Source organism: Colletes gigas, unplaced genomic scaffold (assembly GCF_013123115.1).
Source record: "Colletes gigas isolate AHSC1104 unplaced genomic scaffold, ASM1312311v1 Colletes_gigas_Sc00013, whole genome shotgun sequence".
NCBI classification, from domain to species: domain Eukaryota; kingdom Metazoa; phylum Arthropoda; class Insecta; order Hymenoptera; family Colletidae; genus Colletes; species Colletes gigas.
In genome coordinates this window covers 826,127-842,460 of record NW_025106642.1, presented here as the reverse complement: position 1 = coordinate 842,460, position 16,334 = coordinate 826,127, and the positions used below count along the sequence as shown (strand labels likewise).

At 29.6% G+C, this 16,334-nt stretch overlaps 4 protein-coding genes across 5 annotated transcripts; 2 read left to right on the top strand and 2 right to left on the bottom strand.

The window, feature by feature from the left end:
• Window positions 1–438: 438 nt before the first annotated feature.
• Window positions 439–2,102, top strand: LOC122399302 (serine/threonine-protein phosphatase Pgam5, mitochondrial). Its single transcript, XM_043399892.1, has 5 exons — window positions 439–660; window positions 1,080–1,258; window positions 1,448–1,662; window positions 1,731–1,861; window positions 1,936–2,102. The coding sequence occupies exons 1-5, from the start codon at window positions 494–496 to the stop codon at window positions 2,084–2,086; spliced, it is 843 nt and encodes a 280-aa protein (XP_043255827.1). The 5' UTR covers window positions 439–493; the 3' UTR covers window positions 2,087–2,102.
• A 491-nt stretch (window positions 2,103–2,593) lies between these two features.
• LOC122399301 (nuclear speckle splicing regulatory protein 1) lies at window positions 2,594–4,098 on the bottom strand. 2 transcript variants are annotated; one of them, XM_043399890.1, is made up of 2 exons: window positions 3,891–4,098; window positions 2,594–3,785 (listed from the first exon to the last, which is right to left on the bottom strand). In XM_043399890.1, the coding sequence occupies exons 1-2, from the start codon at window positions 3,914–3,916 to the stop codon at window positions 2,669–2,671; spliced, it is 1,143 nt and encodes a 380-aa protein (XP_043255825.1). In that variant the 5' UTR covers window positions 3,917–4,098; the 3' UTR covers window positions 2,594–2,668. The 2 variants fall into 2 exon arrangements, with proteins under 2 accessions (XP_043255825.1, XP_043255826.1); XM_043399891.1 differs by having other exon boundaries at window positions 2,594–3,720.
• Window positions 4,099–4,595: 497 nt separating this feature from the next.
• LOC122399469 lies at window positions 4,596–15,984 on the top strand. The gene is made up of 31 exons (XM_043400167.1): window positions 4,596–4,810; window positions 4,925–5,033; window positions 5,107–5,724; window positions 5,821–6,658; window positions 6,742–6,849; window positions 6,952–7,103; window positions 7,238–7,459; window positions 7,539–7,900; window positions 7,958–8,216; window positions 8,298–8,684; window positions 8,765–8,915; window positions 8,983–9,170; window positions 9,256–9,580; window positions 9,732–9,897; window positions 10,014–10,157; window positions 11,791–12,151; window positions 12,238–12,517; window positions 12,594–12,772; window positions 12,830–13,006; window positions 13,145–13,244; window positions 13,319–13,515; window positions 13,590–13,735; window positions 13,807–14,041; window positions 14,111–14,251; window positions 14,330–14,747; window positions 14,829–14,986; window positions 15,066–15,161; window positions 15,232–15,405; window positions 15,470–15,583; window positions 15,663–15,797; window positions 15,880–15,984. Exons 1-31 carry the CDS (start codon window positions 4,716–4,718, stop codon window positions 15,982–15,984), a joined length of 7,140 nt encoding a protein of 2,379 aa, XP_043256102.1. The 5' UTR covers window positions 4,596–4,715.
• Window positions 10,165–11,328, bottom strand: LOC122399508 (succinate dehydrogenase assembly factor 2, mitochondrial-like). The gene is made up of 3 exons (XM_043400226.1): window positions 11,194–11,328; window positions 10,969–11,120; window positions 10,165–10,900 (listed from the first exon to the last, which is right to left on the bottom strand). The coding sequence occupies exons 1-3, from the start codon at window positions 11,224–11,226 to the stop codon at window positions 10,630–10,632; spliced, it is 456 nt and encodes a 151-aa protein (XP_043256161.1). The 5' UTR covers window positions 11,227–11,328; the 3' UTR covers window positions 10,165–10,629.
• Window positions 15,985–16,334: the final 350 nt, after the last annotated feature.

Genomic DNA, 16,334 nt, shown 5'->3' with positions numbered 1-16,334 from the left:
ATACAAAATTTTTGCCGTGAGGGGGAAAGTTGTCGGGAACATCAACTATAAAATATATGATATCTTGCTTATATTTGCTTTTACAGCATTTAATTCGGTTGTCAACGGTCTTTTAATTGTTTGTTGCGTTATTTTGTATTTTGGTTCATTGAGCGTTACATCTATAATCCCTGGCTAAAATAATGTGTCGTTGTAGTGAACCAATAGAATTTCGATCACGTGACGATTTGTTATTTATATCCACTTAGTCTTAAACTGAATTTAAGTAAATAACCATAAATTTGTACAATACGGAGAATTTTAGAATATTTTAATAATTAAATATAAATTAAAATATGACATTGAAATAATCTAGAATTCTGCTTGACAATGAAATTGTAACGTAATGATAAAGGAGAACCAAACATTGAAGTACTAGGGAACTTGTTTAAATTCATTGATATGAAAAATCACAGTATTTGAATTATAACAGTATTGTTTAAGCGTGGTAACGATGTCTGCAAGTTCAATTTTAAAAAAATGGGCTACAGGGTTGAGCGTGTTAGGTGGTGGAACATTATTTTATTGGAATGTTTATGGTAACAAAGAATATTTACAGGTGCACAATTCCTGGACGACAAATGTAACCCCTTCGGTCAAGTGGGATCATAATTGGGATAGGTTATACACTTTACCATTATTATTGATAAAAACTTAGAGTGTCTTTATAATTTAGTATTGACACGAAATCAAGACTCATAATTATAAATAATCATGAATGAAACATTTTTATATTACCTTTTTTTTTCAAGTAAATTTCTGCTGAAAATTTTAAGATTTTTATGTCAGTTTTCACATTAAATGGGAAATAATAACTTCATGTTAATATATGAGAATATTTAATATAAAATTATTGTCTACGCGAATGAAATCGTTAAATAAAAATTGTTTGTACATGAGAATATTAATTTTATCAACATATTTGTAAATACATTTATACGTACTTAGTATGTATTTTTCATTCCCCTACTCATACATAATTGTATATTTATATATCATTATTTTTAAATTTTTAAGTTTGCTTATAACTGTATTTATAGACGAGATCCAAGAAGCTTAGTGAAGCCAATGAAAGGAAATAGCGTTTCAGATGAAAATGCGTACAACCAAGAATTGTCAGTGAAAAAAGCAAAAGTAATTCGGCATATACTTTTAATTCGTCATGGGCAATATAATATCGAAGGCAAAACAGATTGTGATAGAACACTTACAGACCGTGGTTAGTGTTTCATATATACATATACATGTGTATGTGTCTGATATCTACCTCGATTTGCTAATAACTATAGATGTATATAAAAGCTAGTAGAACTTAATTCTTATCTATTGATAAGAGTGGAATTTTAAATAGGAAATAAATTTAAAGTCAATAGAAGTTGTTAAAATTAAAAATTTTCATGACACAAAGGTAGACGGCAGGCTGAAGCAACAGGAAGAAGATTGCAAGAGTTAGGTTTACCGTATACTCAGATTATACGATCTACAATGACCCGAGCTCAAGAAACTGCTAAAATTATAGAAGAAAATATTAAGAATTTAGCTGTAAAAGATGATGTATTTCTTGTCGAAGGTGCACCTATACCACCTGAGCCACCAATAGGTCATTGGAAGTCAGAAATCTATGTAGGTGTATTACATAAAACCTCTTGCTATTTAAAAATTTTGATATTACATAAATTAATATATTTTAGTTTTATGAAGATGGACCTAGGATAGAAGCTGCATTTAGGAAATATTTTCATCGTGCAGATCCCAGTCAAGAAAAAGATTCTTACACTATCATTGTCTGTCATGCAAATGTTATTAGATATTTTGTATGCCGGTAAATTACTTTTCTGTATCCTATTTATATACTGATGCAAAGATATGTTTCTTTAAATTTTTTATTTATTTCAGAGCATTGCAATTTCCACCCGAAGGTTGGATGCGCATGGGTTTAAATCATGCAAGTATTACATGGATCACTGTTTATCCTAGTGGCAGAGTAACATTATTAACTTATGGTGATACTGGACACATGGAGCCAAAATTAATTTCATCTAGCTAAATTTAAAATTTATATAACAAAGAACATTTATATTGTTTAGATTTAATATTATCTAGGGATTATAAATTATATAAAAACAGTATACTTTTATTTATTTATTTTACTTGCAAAAACAATAGCGTTATAATATTTTTATAGAAAATTTTGTAAGCATTTTGAACGTAACGATTCCTTTTGTATAATCAAAATTTCTTTACAGTACTTAAAATAGTTCAAACTGATAAAAAGTATTTATATTTGTATGAAGTTTTATCGGTATATAGATACCAATGTTATGGAAAGCAATCACGCATGCTATAGAAGATATAATGGTCTAACATCAAATTATGTTTATTGTAATTTTCAATTTATAAAATTACAAAGTTTCATCTACATTGATTATGGACATTTGTACAGAATGTATTGTATTAATACAATTCATTGACATGTTAATACTAAGTTTTGTACGTATTTTTTAATTTGTACAGTATGATTATAATTAAAAAAAATGTATACCCAATAATTTAAATACAGTTTTCTAAAAAACTAATAGCAAAATTAATTAGAAAACATTTTAAATACGTTTGTACAAATTATAACTGGCTATGTAGTAGATAATTTCATACATTTTCTTGCATAGTATCGTTGTACTGCTGCTTCAAATACAGGTCCAACGGTTCTTTTCTCCCAAATTTTAAATCTTTCTTTCTTTTCTGCCTCTATTTTTGCTTTCGCAGTTATTTTAGGTGCATCTTCTTTATCATCATTCTCGCCATTTTTTGACACATCTTCATCATCTTTTCTATTTAAGGTATTTTCTGTTGTAATTTTATCTTGTGTTTTACTATGTTCAGCATCTTCAATTTGTTGCTTTGGTCTGTCATTGTCAGACTCTGCTACATTTTCCATTTCAACATCCTTATGATTTTCAGATAAAGAAGTATTTGTTTTATTTTCTACCATCTGTGATGTTTCAGTATCTGTATCACTTTCTTCTTCCACTATTCTCTGTCTGTATTGTCTGCTCCTTTTTATATTTTTATTTATAATTTGTTCTGTATTTGATGTTATCGTACTTGTTTCCTTATTTACACTTTCTACTGTACTATCTACACTAGTTTTATCTTTGTCTATATTATTCGTAATTTCAGATTCTTCTGAACTTTTAACAGTCTGTTCATATAAATGTCTATAGAACCCTGACATATCTTGCTGTTTTCTAACATCTCCAATAGCCTCCAGTCGATCCATCCTAGATTCTTCTTCTTCGAGTTTTTTAAATTCTTCTAATTTTGCCCTATATGCAGAAGTAACAAAACTTTCTTTGTCTGCGAACAATGCTCCTTCCGCTTCTCGTTCCTTTTGTACCATTCTTTCTATTCTGTGTTCTTGCTCTCGTTTTCTTCGTTCTGCTGCCTTCAAAAGGTTTTCAATATATTTTGGTTTCTTCTTCTCGTCCTTGGTTTCTTTTATCTGGCTTTTTGTACGTTCCATGTCATCGTATACTTCATCATATTGATATATTGTTGGGTTTTCCTTTAAGGCTTTCTGCATATTTAACCTGGTTTGTTTTTTAATTTTATTTTTTGCCTCTTCTGCTTTAAGAACTTTTTTAATCCAATCGGGGGCATCTTCTTCATCCGACTCATTGTCATCTGCAAATATATTGCTGGCCTTTGGCGCCACAGGTTGTTGTTTTTTAGATAAAATTAAACCATACCTAAAATTGTTTATAACAGTAGTTTTATATAAACAATGCTATTATAATTTTTCCATCATTTATTGCATAAAGATTGAACGTTTAATGTTAATGGTGCAAACTTACTGTTTTTCCTCTTTGTTGTTAGACATATTTACAAGAAATCTTTAAACAAAAATTGATAACTTTAATAAATACATGTAGCATCAAATTGCATAATTTTACGTTAAGTGAACACGTAAGCACACGTCTGAATCCAAAAACAAACAGTATTACGTATCTTTTGCAATCTTTTTAACAGTAAATTCGAATAAATGTATCAAAGAAATGAATAACAAAGTTATGAGTTATGACGACATAATCAAAAGATTAATGGAGGAATACCAACAATAATATAACAAAAATTTACTAGATTTTCTTTATTTTATATGACATATATATAATTTTATTTAATTATTTTCTTAAACTACAAAGTGTTGAATATTTTCAATCAATTTAGTTTTGCCATGTAATAATGTTGGATGCAGAAATTCACTCGTCGCCATCGAATGAAACTTCTGTATATTTAGTATTCTATGCTTTTGCTAACTTCAGATCAAGACAGTATCTGCTATCAGTGCTATCTCAGTTAATATTTTGGCGCCTAGAATGCAAAGGATGAAGCAGTGTTTACAAGAAAATTATGTAAAATTGATTAAAATAGTACATCATTTTACATAATTAAGACATTGTATTTTGGTGCTCTGTATAATTTGCATCCGAAAGTAACGAATCGAATTATATCGTATATTTTGATAAACACGTTCTGTTGCAAAAGATGTACCCTTGGAAAATCGTTAATTACCTTGTTCGATCATCGTACATTGTGTTCAGTGTTATATTCTAATTTTTTATTTATAATGTATTTTTAAGATTAACAATTACTTTAATGATTGCTAAAATTTCAATAAAATGCCGAAGAAAGTTCCGCTTAGTCGAAATGAAATACAACCTACATTTAAAGGATTTCTTGAAAGATTTAAAAGTAAACGTAACATACAAACCAGGTACGAAAAATATCTACATAATATATTCTATTAATAATTCATTTATTCAGGCTTTGTTAGATATTTTCAAGATATACTTTGAAAAATAAAATAAATAACATTTTATTGTTTCAGTACATCATCAGATATAAATTCACAGTTAAATGAAAAAACATCTAACAATTATGAATCTCATACTACCGACAAATTGGAAACAACTTCTAGAATGTCCATTATATCTATCGTAAGAAAATTTCTTATTATCTATAAAAAAAATATATTATAGAATCTAATGCGATGCAATGAACATGTTTTAGGATAGTTCTGAGGATTCGTTACTGAAAACTCCTGCAAAGATAAGCAATAACAATTTGAAAGTATCGCTTGAAGATTTCATGGAAGAGAAAACATTGGCGGTTGATGAATACATACCAAAACTTTCAATGTTTAAAAATGTACAAAAACCAAAAATTAAATTTATTTTATCATCGGATAGTGAAGATAACGAAGAAGTAAAACCATGTTTGAGTTTAAATAGAAAGAATATGAAGATAACAATTAATGATAGTATTGAAGAATCTGTATCCGGTTATTGTTCTTCGTCTGTTAACAAAAAAGATAATGTAGTTACTAATACATCTTTGCTAACATCTCCCGAAAGTGATGTCTTAAAAGCGGAAATTGAAAATAATACAATAGAAAGTGATTGTCCAAGAACTCCGAAAAAGTATATGAGGACTAAAAGAAAAGAAAATATTGTGATATCTGATTCTGATAGTCATAGTCCAGATTTTAAGAAAAGTCCCCAAATAACTCCTAAAAAAGAATGGGTTGGACCGGACTTTAAGTTAAATTTAAAACCTTTAGGTTTGGGAAAACAGTTGGACCCTTGGATACAATCTGCAAAAGAGAGATCTATAATGTCTTCAGTACCTGTAAGTATTCCAATACTCGTGAGGGACAGTGTATATAATCAATGACATTTATCGTTAGTGTATCAATTATATGCAACATAATTAAATTTTTTGTAGGTCACGAAAGATAAATTAGAAGACAGATACGAGCATTTAAAAGATTTTCAAATAGAAATTCTAGAAAAGTGTTATAACGCTTTAAACGAAATTCCATTACCTGTCTTAGAAAAGTTTCCAAATTTCAATGCGCGTACATTTCAAGATTTAAAAATTTTATATCAGCATGTTAAAGCAAAAATACGTTTGATCAAGACGAAATTAATGCATGTACAAGCGAATGAAAATCAAATGCCTGTTAACGAAAAGTTATGTGAAATTACGAATAGCTCAACATTATCTAAAATAACAGAAAATTTAAATCAACAATCAATTTTAAGTATATCGGATGACAGTTTTAGTATGTCTACCATTAATTCCACCAATGTAGAAACAAACTTTGATAACATAGTAGAACAGAATTGCACACTTTCGCCAATAATAAAAGAATCTTGTCCACCCTTGCAAAATAAGAATGGATTCCAAGAAAAGGAACAGAAATACAATAGAAATTTACATTGTTCTCCCATTCAGACTAAATCAAACGATTCTGTAGTTCAAAGTAAAAAAGGTACATTTCAGTTGAAGAGGCCTATTAAAGCAACTTTAGATACAGAAGTTTCTAAGCGGATAGGAGAACTGTGGAAGAAAGAAGAAAAATCTAGAGCCATCAATGCTGAAGAGACAATTCCTAGTTCTAATGCACACACAACTGTTAATAGTCTATATAAATCGGAAAGAATTGAAAGTAATGAAAATACATGCGCTGTACAGGAAAGAAAGGAAAACTATCAAATCAGTGACAAGTTCAAATATGGAAACACTCAAAATAATTGGAGCAATACCTTAGGTGTTCATGGTAAACCGTTTAATAATGTATGGCTATTATTGAATAATTTATGCGCCATAACATTTTATTATGTAATTATAAAATTATTATAGATGATAACTCATATTCTGAAGACATAGTTGACTGTTTAACACAAGAACTTGAACAGTTTCCAGCATTAAACAAAGATTGTAACATAAAGCCGAGTTTGAATTCATCTGGTAAATTTTAATTGCGATGTGAATTTATTTTTCTTATTTATGTGTTTATTATTATATAATTTTAATTTAATTTTGTAGGAATTGAAACAATGATGATCCAAGACACTAAGAGTATTAATAACAAGGATGACAAAGAACAAAAAAAATCTAATACAAATACTCAAATAGGAGTTTTTACTGGAGATTATAAAAATGATGGTATCAGTGGTGAATTTGACAGTTTAACATATCCTCATTCACGGGAAATGTTAAAGGTAAAACATTTTACTTTTTTTTTTTTTAAGCACCTTTTCATAATAGAACGTTTTCGACTCACAGTTTAAATCTTTATGTACCAATTGTTAATAAATTATTGTGAATATTACAAATGTATTCTCCGATTGTTTAGGTTTTCAGACAAATATTTGGATTGTATTCATTCAGGCCAAATCAGTTGCAAGCAATTAACGCTGCACTATTGGGATTTGACTGTTTTGTTTTAATGCCAACCGGAGGAGGAAAATCCTTATGCTATCAGCTACCAGCACTTTTATTGCCTGGTGTAACGCTTGTAATTTCCCCATTGAAAAGCCTTATTCTTGATCAGGTTCAAAAGCTCACATCTCTCGATGTAAGATTTTTCAAATACTACTATTTTATGTTTCTGTACATTACGACTCAATTCTAATTCAGGAACAAATTTTCTATAGGTTCCAGCAGCACATATGTCTAGCGCATTAAGTGACAATCAAGCAGAGGGGATATATAGAGAACTTTCAAAAAAAGAACCTGCTCTTAAATTATTGTACGTAACACCGGAAAAAATATCTGCATCTCAGAAATTGTGCAATTTTTTAACTACTTTATACGAAAGAGAATTATTGGCAAGGTTTGTTATTGACGAAGCACACTGTGTAAGTCAATGGGGTCATGATTTTCGACCCGATTATAAAAAATTAAAATGTCTCAGAGAAAATTATCCTAAAGTGCCGACAATTGCTCTAACAGCAACAGCTACTCCGAGAGTTAGAACCGACATACTGCATCAATTAGGTCTTACCATGCCAAAATGGTATGTAACTATATAAATATTAATATTATCGGTTGCAATAAAAGATTTGTTTCCCAGGTTCATGTCAAGCTTTAACAGGCCCAATTTAAGGTACAGTATAATTGCAAAGAAGGGGAAAAATTGTTCAGACGAAGTTATAGCTATGATAAAAACGAAGTATAAACATGATTGCGGTATTGTTTATTGTCTATCCCGTAAAGATTGTGACCAATATGCAATGCAAATGAAGAAAAATGGTATCCGAGCATTAAGTTATCATGCTGGGCTAACAGATAGTAATAGAAGCGATACCCAAAGTCGTTGGATTTCAGAAGAAGTATGCAAATTTTTTAAATTAAATAGCTTACGTTCATATTTGTTTAGAATATACATGTTTATATAGTACAACAAATTCTAGATTAAAGTTGTCTGCGCGACAATAGCATTTGGAATGGGTATTGATAAACCAAATGTGCGTTTTGTAATACACGCTGCTCTTCCGAAATCCATTGAAGGTTATTATCAAGAAAGTGGCCGCGCTGGTCGCGATGGAGAGAATGCAGACTGCATCTTGTTTTATAATTACGCTGATATGCATAGAATAAGGAAACTGTTTGAGATAGATAACAACGCAACCCCTGCTGTACTGAAAACTCATATGGATAATTTGTTTAAAATGGTATCATTTTGTGAAAATAAAACAGATTGTCGTAGAACATTGCAACTGAATTATTTTGGTGAAGTGTTCAGTCGAGAACAATGCATTGCTAATAAAGCAACATCGTGCGATAACTGTAGAAATAAAGTGAGTGAAATTTAAAATCACATATTGATTACAGTTGTTTTGTATTTGAATATTTTATAAAATTATATAAAACTTTTTAGGATGATTTCACTATGCTAGACGCAACAGATCATGCGAAACAAATTATGAAAGCTGTACGTGATATTAATCAAACGAAACAATGCAATCTTACATTAGTATTTCTTACAGATATTTTTAAAGGATGCGACCTCAAGAAAATTAGGGATTCAGGTATAAGATACAATTTTGTATATAACTTTTATACAATGCGGAATATAATTACTAAATATTTATATAGGCCTTACTAAGCATCCTTTGTATGGTCTTGGAAGATCGTGGAACAGAGGCGATATAGAACGTCTACTGCATTACATGGTACTTAAAGACTATTTAAAAGAACAAATGTATATCAATAACGACATTGCTTGCGCCTATCTAAAAATTGGTCCAAATGGTGGTGAACTTATGACCAAACAGGATGTAAAGGTAAAAACGATATACGTATAAACAATTGATTTTGCTTAATGAAAGTAAAATATATGTACAGTACTATGAATTGTGCTTACAATAGGTTTTGATTCCTATGAGGTCGTCAAATAGCAATTCTGCTGCAGTGGCAACGGTGTCCACAGTTACAAAGAAAATTGATAAAGTTGTTTTGGAATTACAAAATCGTTGTTACAAGGAGTTAATGGAAATAATAAAAGGGATTGCCGGGGCGCTCGATATTTCAACATCCTCCGTTATGAATATGATAGCAATCAGAGCTATGAGTCAAAAACTTCCAGACAGTGAGGAAGCTATGTTACAAATACCACATGTTACCAAAGCAAACTTTGAAAAGTATGGAAAAGCTCTGTTGGATATAACGCAAAAATATGCCGCAGAAAAATATGGTAAAATACCATTACATTATAATATAATAGTATTTTGTTTATATTGCATATGAAACATTTTTCTGGAAAAGAATAAAGAGAAATGATTTCGTGCATTAATTAAAATGGAATACTCTGCATTTATTAATATTTTTAATATCATTATTTGCAGTACTACTAAGCGAGGAAAAATCTGATAGTAACGATGATGACGATGACGATACGTGGAATAACAGTGCTATTTATTCCGATAAATCTACTAGATCCGGTGGTAGGAAGCGCAAAGGTAAAGGCAATTACCGAAATAGTACTAAAAAGTTCAAGCGGGCTACATCAAGGTAAGATACAGATATACAATGATTCACAAAAGCATCTGTACATATATCAGGATTAAATTTATTCAACTTATTCTTATTAACATTACATTGTTTTTATATTTTTGTTACATTGACAGTACATGGGGGAAAAAAGCTGCTACAACAAAAGCAGCTACAACAAAAGCAAAAGGCACAACTTCAAGTAAAGGGCCAGGACTTGTAAATTTTACCCAAAACAAAGAATATCTGTCGAATCCACATAGATATGTGCAGTTTAGTTAATACACCCATTTGTATTATATATTTGTGTTTACAGGCGTGTTGGCAAGATTGTGACTGTTCTATGTAAATCGGAATATAAACCAGGATTTTAAAAGTCAAAATAATACAACAGTATCATGTATCATTTTTGTAACAAGTATTCGAAGAACATGTATAAATACGGAGTTTTGTAATAAAATGATTTATTTTTAAAAATGGGTTTAAAAAATTATGTGTGGATTTAAATGCGCACAAAAATATTAGAAAATAATTTTCACATTTTTTATCAATCAATATACTTGTATATAGATTTGGGTCGTATTTATGATAAATTTTAAATATATGTATACATATTCTCAAAAGAAGTATTCGCTATTTAAACGAATAAATAATACTTTATTACACTAATGTAATTTTTTTAATAAAGCTACGAATTAAAATGTAAATTTAAAATTAAAACATCAACAATTTTTCTACTAAATAGTATACTATTTATAATGCTGGTTGCATTATTCTTGACTGACGGTCTTCATTTTTTATATGTTTTTTTAATAAATCCATAATTTCGTTGTCAAATTCAGGCGGAGTAGGCTTTGCACCTGTAGCCCAGTAAAATATATCCCAATCGTTTGATGGTAAATTTATGAGACGATCATATAATTGTAATTGTTCGTCGTTAAATTTAGATAAATATTTCTTGGCAAACGTACTTAAAAGAAGACCATTTTCCAACATACCACGTTTACGCGATTGATATATTAGCCTGTAAAAAGAAATAACTAAAGTATTTCGAAATTATAATTTCATGTTAATTGATAGTTTTGTTATTACCTAGCTTTCTTAACGTCTATATTCTCTGCATTACGTTCAACGTACGGCGGTATATTTGGTTCATGACCTAGCGGATGAACTATGTCTTCTACTTCATCTTTATATCTCGCACAACTTGTCGAAATACTTTTTACAAAGTATTCAGGTTTAACCTTAAATTATTGATTAGTTGATTTAATAATAATAACATAACTATTGTTTAATATGATGTATATTTTCGCTTACTATTGACGTAAGAGATTTCACGAAAATATTCATTCTCGTTACTTTACTTCTTATGTTCAAGAACGAAGTTTATTGTACTTTGTACGATTATGTTAAAACAGTTACGTCCTCATAATATATTGTACAAGGATCAACTGATTTCATTACATATACATATAACTATCTATGTTGGATATATTGTTATTAGTTATTTGTTAATTTGTATTCGCGAATTTCAAACCGATATTTTGTTTACATCTATAAATTTACATATTATAAATGATTTTTATGAAACTCGTGTTACTAACCTAATACATCTTCAAAATATACACAACTTTGTTAAATAAACTTAAATTCAATCGTTTAGTTTAACCGGTTGTAAATAAAATGGATAAATATATATATAATATACAGTTTTCATAATGAAAACAATAACGTAATGATATTTTCATTTTGAAATGTGTATTTGCGTGTTTCGAATTATTATTTATTTACGTAATTGGCAATAATCGAAAAAATTTTTCTGATTATTGATCACGCGGATCACTTCTGTTTATGTTGAATACTAATTAATTTATAAATAATAATCATGTATAAAGAAATAAACAAAAACAAAAGTTTCAAATCAGAATATGAAAACTTTACTGCATCGTCGTTACAAGCTATTGATTCAATTCTTCCTATGGATGATACAATATTAAACAATATTGAAAATGACGAGAGTTTAAATAATCTTGCTCATGAATGGACCAAGTACGATACGTTTGAATTTCATGAAAATTCCAAGAAGTCACCATCTATTATCAATAATAAAGGAGACGAGAGAACAGAAATTATAAAGGAAGATGCCTTGTATACAACTTGTAATGTATCGAGCAAAAAAAATAATCTATGGCAAGACGAAACATTTATAAATAAAGTATGTACGCAATTTGTTTCTTCCGATGAAAGAGGCAGTACCTTGGAATGTCCCACTCAGGTTATTTATTTTTTAATAATAATAACTTGTATATATTTTATATATTTTAATTACTTTACTTTTCATTTGTTATAATTTTAAAATAGATATTTACAAAAAAATGTGAAAATTGTACAGAGAAAGAAAGTTGCACACCAAACATAAATTCAATAAATAAGCAACAGAATGTAAATTTATTAAAGAGAAATACGATTGACCACAGCAATGATATACCATATAAAGTGCATTGTTCGGAGGATATGGAAACAAATGAATGCTATGTAAACAATGATTACCTAGATTCAACAAAACATTGTGCATTTTATGGTTTACCGGATACAGTAAAGAAGCTTTTTTTACAAATTAGGGGCATTGATAAACTCTATAGTAAGTATTTCATTTGTCAGGATTAATAAAATTCTCGTTATTCGTTGTATTCACAATAATTATTTATTTCTTTTAGAATGGCAAGATGAATGTTTAAATCTAGATGCAGTAAAACATAGAAAGAATTTAATTTATGCTCTTCCAACAAGTGGAGGTAAAACATTAGTTGCAGAAATATTGATGTTAAAAGAACTTATATGTAATAAAAAAAATGCAATGTTTATACTGCCATTTGTTGCTATAGTACAAGAAAAGGTAGGTATTAATAGATAATTAATTTAGGAAGGACTTATCTTTATTTATAATATACAGGTTCAAGCAATGGCTCCATTCGCATTACAATTGGATTTTCTAATCGAGGAATATGCAGCATCGAAAGGAATTTATCCACCAAAAAAGCGTCGTAGAAAAAACAGTATATACATATGTACTATAGAGAAGGCATTAGGTTTAATAAACAGTTTAATAGAAGCAAATCGTTTCGATGAGGTAAGAAAACATATATTTTAAAAATAATAACACTGTATATTTTGCTTCAAACACACTTGGAGAAATAGAATTTAGTCCAGTTTTTGAAAAATACAAGTTTTATTGCAAATTCATGCTGTGCAATTTTAAATATATTAGATTGGTACTATAGCTGTGGATGAAATACATCTGCTTGGCGAAGGTGGAGGAAGAGGTGCTACATTAGAAGTTCTTTTGACAACGGCATTATATGTTAATGGTAAGGAAAATGTAAAACTATTGCAAACATTTCTTAAATAACATATTTTTCTGAACAATTAATTTCTATTTTAGAGAATATTCACATTGTTGGAATGAGTGCAACAATAGGCAATTTAGAGGAAATAGCAGAATTTTTAAACGCGGATTTATACACTGGAAATTTTCGGCCTGTTGAAATTAAAGAGTATATCAAATGCGATGATAATATTTGGTTGCTTGATATGAGAACAGAAGAATTATTGACGGATTTAAAAAAAATTAATTATCGCGTAAGTTCACGTATATTATTCAATTGTATAATTAAAAAGTATTCGATAATCGTCATTATTGATTGTTTAATTAGTATTCGAGTGATGCGGCAGTCATAGATCCAGACAGAATTGGAGGTTTGGTAATGGATGTAGTACCAGGAGATTCGTGCCTTATATTTTGCTCAAATCGTAAAAATTGTGAAAATGTTGCTTTGTTGTTAACGAAAGTTCTGTTCACGTAAGATATTTTTTTCTGTAAATTAATTATTTTTTAGTAGTCATACATTTGATGTGCATAAATATTTTTAGATCGTTGAAAAATTGTAAAAAGGACGAGAAGCAGAAGTTAGTGAGTGCACTTGAAACAGAAGAAGGCCTTTGTCCAATTTTACGTAGAACTATACAATTTGGCGTAGCGTATCATCATTCTGGTCTCACATCCGAGGAAAGGCGGTTATTGGAAGATGCTTTTAGAGTAGGAACTCTTTGTGTAATATGTTGTACATCGACATTAGCAGCTGGAGTAAACTTGCCAGCAAGAAGGGTACTCTATTTATTACCCATTCTTTATAGCATGATTAATTATTTTTTTTAATAACGAAAAATATAACAGGTGATATTAAGAAGTCCATATATTGGTGCCGAGTTTTTGAGTTTGAGTAAATACAGACAAATGATAGGAAGAGCCGGTCGTGCTGGTATGGGCAATATCGGAGAAAGTATACTTCTATGTAAAAACAACGAATTACTCAAAGTAATAATAAATTATTCTGCTAGAATACGTTATATAAGTAGAAAATGCAATAATTGTGTATTAATACTTATTGTATAGGTAAAAGAACTTTTACTATCGAAAATGGATGATTCTTTAAGTACATTACACCTAAACAAAGACAGAGGTATAAATAACTTAATTCTGAGTGCTACATTGTTTTCTATAGCAACAAGTAGATCTGAATTGCATAAAATAGTAAAAAGAACGTTACTCAATATTCAGCAAAAACGTTTAAATGTAAATGTTACGCAAATCGTGGACGAAGTGATAATTGCATTCTTAAAAAGTGGTGTAATAAAAGTGAAGAGTATAGAAAATAATATTGATGAGTTTAAACCAAATTTAAGTGTTGCTATTCCATCGCAAGGTATATGTTTCAACGATAAAAGTATAGAAATAAAAGGGAAAAAGAGAGTAGCGCTAACAAGTGAAACTAAATTAGAACTTTGTGACCTGGGACGAGCAGCTATAAAAGGCAGGATTAATTTCTTTAACAATAAAATTAAATGAACACATTTTCAGTTTTCATTACTTTGAATTTGTTTTCTCATTATAGGTAGTATAGACATGCAGTGTGCATACACATTATATCAGGATTTAAAGAGAGCACAAGAACATTTAATTCTTCTTGACTATTTACATTTGTTGTATATTCTTACTCCATATGGGGTGGTATCTCAATTACAACCAGTTGGATCAATTTATTATGATGTGGTAATTATATTATAGCTATAATTAAGGTTTATCCTTGTTAAATGATAACATTTATTTTATATTTGTATAATATTTTTAGGTAATTAATTTATCAGAAACACAAATGAAAACAGCAAGACTTCTTGGGATAAATGAAACAACTATTAGTAAAATTCGCAATGGTTTAATACCTAAAGTAAGTGTATAAGTTTTTGTTCGCTTGTATTAAATTTATTTTTATATTTGAATTATTTTGTACGTAACAGAATTTAGAATCAAGAGTGGTTCAAAGATTTTATGTGACATTAATATTGTATGATTTATGGACACACCATGCAGTTTACACAATAGCGGACAAGTATCAAGTAAATAGAGGTATTATACAAAATCTTTTGTCCGCTGTATCATCCTTTGCATCTTCTGTGGTTCGATTTTGCCAGGTTGGTTAATAAGCGGAATTACTTTTATATTTCAGTATTTTGTAAAATTTTATAATTGCTTCAGGAGTTGGATGAATTTTGGGCGTTCAGAGATTTGTTAAATGTGTTCAGTAAAAGATTATCTTATTGTTGTCCTTCGGAGTTGGAGGCATTGATGGAGTTGCCGCTAGTGAAGATTGTAAGGAAATTGATCTAATCGTGTTTATTACTAAAAAATATTTAATAAACTTAAATTGCAATAATGTTTCATTTATCAGGGTAGAGCGCGCCAATTGTACAAAGCAGGTTATAGAACAGTACAGTGTATAGCTAAAGCAAAGCCAATGGATTTACAAGAAAGTATTTCATATTTAAGTAAAAACGCCGCAAACAAAATAATTGAAGTTGCCAAAGTAATTATTTTCGACGCTAAGTTTATAGTATTTTCGGTATTCGTATTATTATTTTTAGCTTTATTTTGGTTACATTTTACAGCTGTTAATATTGGAAAAGATAGAAGATTTAAAAGACGAAGCAGACGACGTTTTAGATGGTATACATATGGATAGTTTGAAAATGTTTGATTCGTTGATTGTGTAATAAGTTATTTATATAATATGATAATGTTTAATTATTATTTTTTTTATTATTTGTATTTGTTAGAGACATTTTCGTTTATTGAATTGTACAAACTGTAATGAATTTTACACGACATTTAAATAAAACGTCGTTGAGTCGTCGACGGCGCAGGCGCTGTCTTGGGCATCTCTCCCCCCAGATACCTCGAGTGCCATTGGTCGAGCAGCTCTGGTTTTGGTGGGGGGGGGGATGCCGAGAGTTCGTGCGACACAGCTGATCCATAACTCATCAGTCTTGTTTCGACCAGTGGTCTGAGCGTCTCTCTCTCTGTGTTTGATCTTATCGTTACATCGATCCTTACATACAGAATA

Excerpts from the sequence above, each read along its gene's own strand:
- LOC122399302 (XM_043399892.1), top strand. The coding sequence starts at position 494 with ATGTCTGCAAGTTCAATTTTAAAAAAATGGGCTACAGGGTTGAGCGTG. Across the intron at positions 1,663-1,730 it reads ATTGGAAGTCAGAAATCTAT|TTTTATGAAGATGGACCTAG; the intron begins GTAGGTGTATTA and ends AATATATTTTAG. Across the intron at positions 1,862-1,935 it reads ATTAGATATTTTGTATGCCG|AGCATTGCAATTTCCACCCG; the intron begins GTAAATTACTTT and ends TATTTATTTCAG.
- LOC122399301 (XM_043399890.1), bottom strand. The coding sequence starts at position 3,916 with ATGTCTAACAACAAAGAGGAAAAACA. Across the intron at positions 3,786-3,890 it reads AACAACAAAGAGGAAAAACA|GTATGGTTTAATTTTATCTA; the intron begins GTAAGTTTGCAC and ends AAACAATTTTAG.
- LOC122399469 (XM_043400167.1), top strand. The coding sequence starts at position 4,716 with ATGCCGAAGAAAGTTCCGCTTAGTCGAAATGAAATACAACCTACATTT. Across the intron at positions 7,460-7,538 it reads AAAAGCTCACATCTCTCGAT|GTTCCAGCAGCACATATGTC; the intron begins GTAAGATTTTTC and ends AATTTTCTATAG. Across the intron at positions 13,736-13,806 it reads TTAACGAAAGTTCTGTTCAC|ATCGTTGAAAAATTGTAAAA; the intron begins GTAAGATATTTT and ends AAATATTTTTAG.
- LOC122399508 (XM_043400226.1), bottom strand. The coding sequence starts at position 11,226 with ATGAATATTTTCGTGAAATCTCTTACGTCAATA. Across the intron at positions 11,121-11,193 it reads TGAAATCTCTTACGTCAATA|GTTAAACCTGAATACTTTGT; the intron begins GTAAGCGAAAAT and ends CAATAATTTAAG. Across the intron at positions 10,901-10,968 it reads ATAGACGTTAAGAAAGCTAG|GCTAATATATCAATCGCGTA; the intron begins GTAATAACAAAA and ends TTCTTTTTACAG.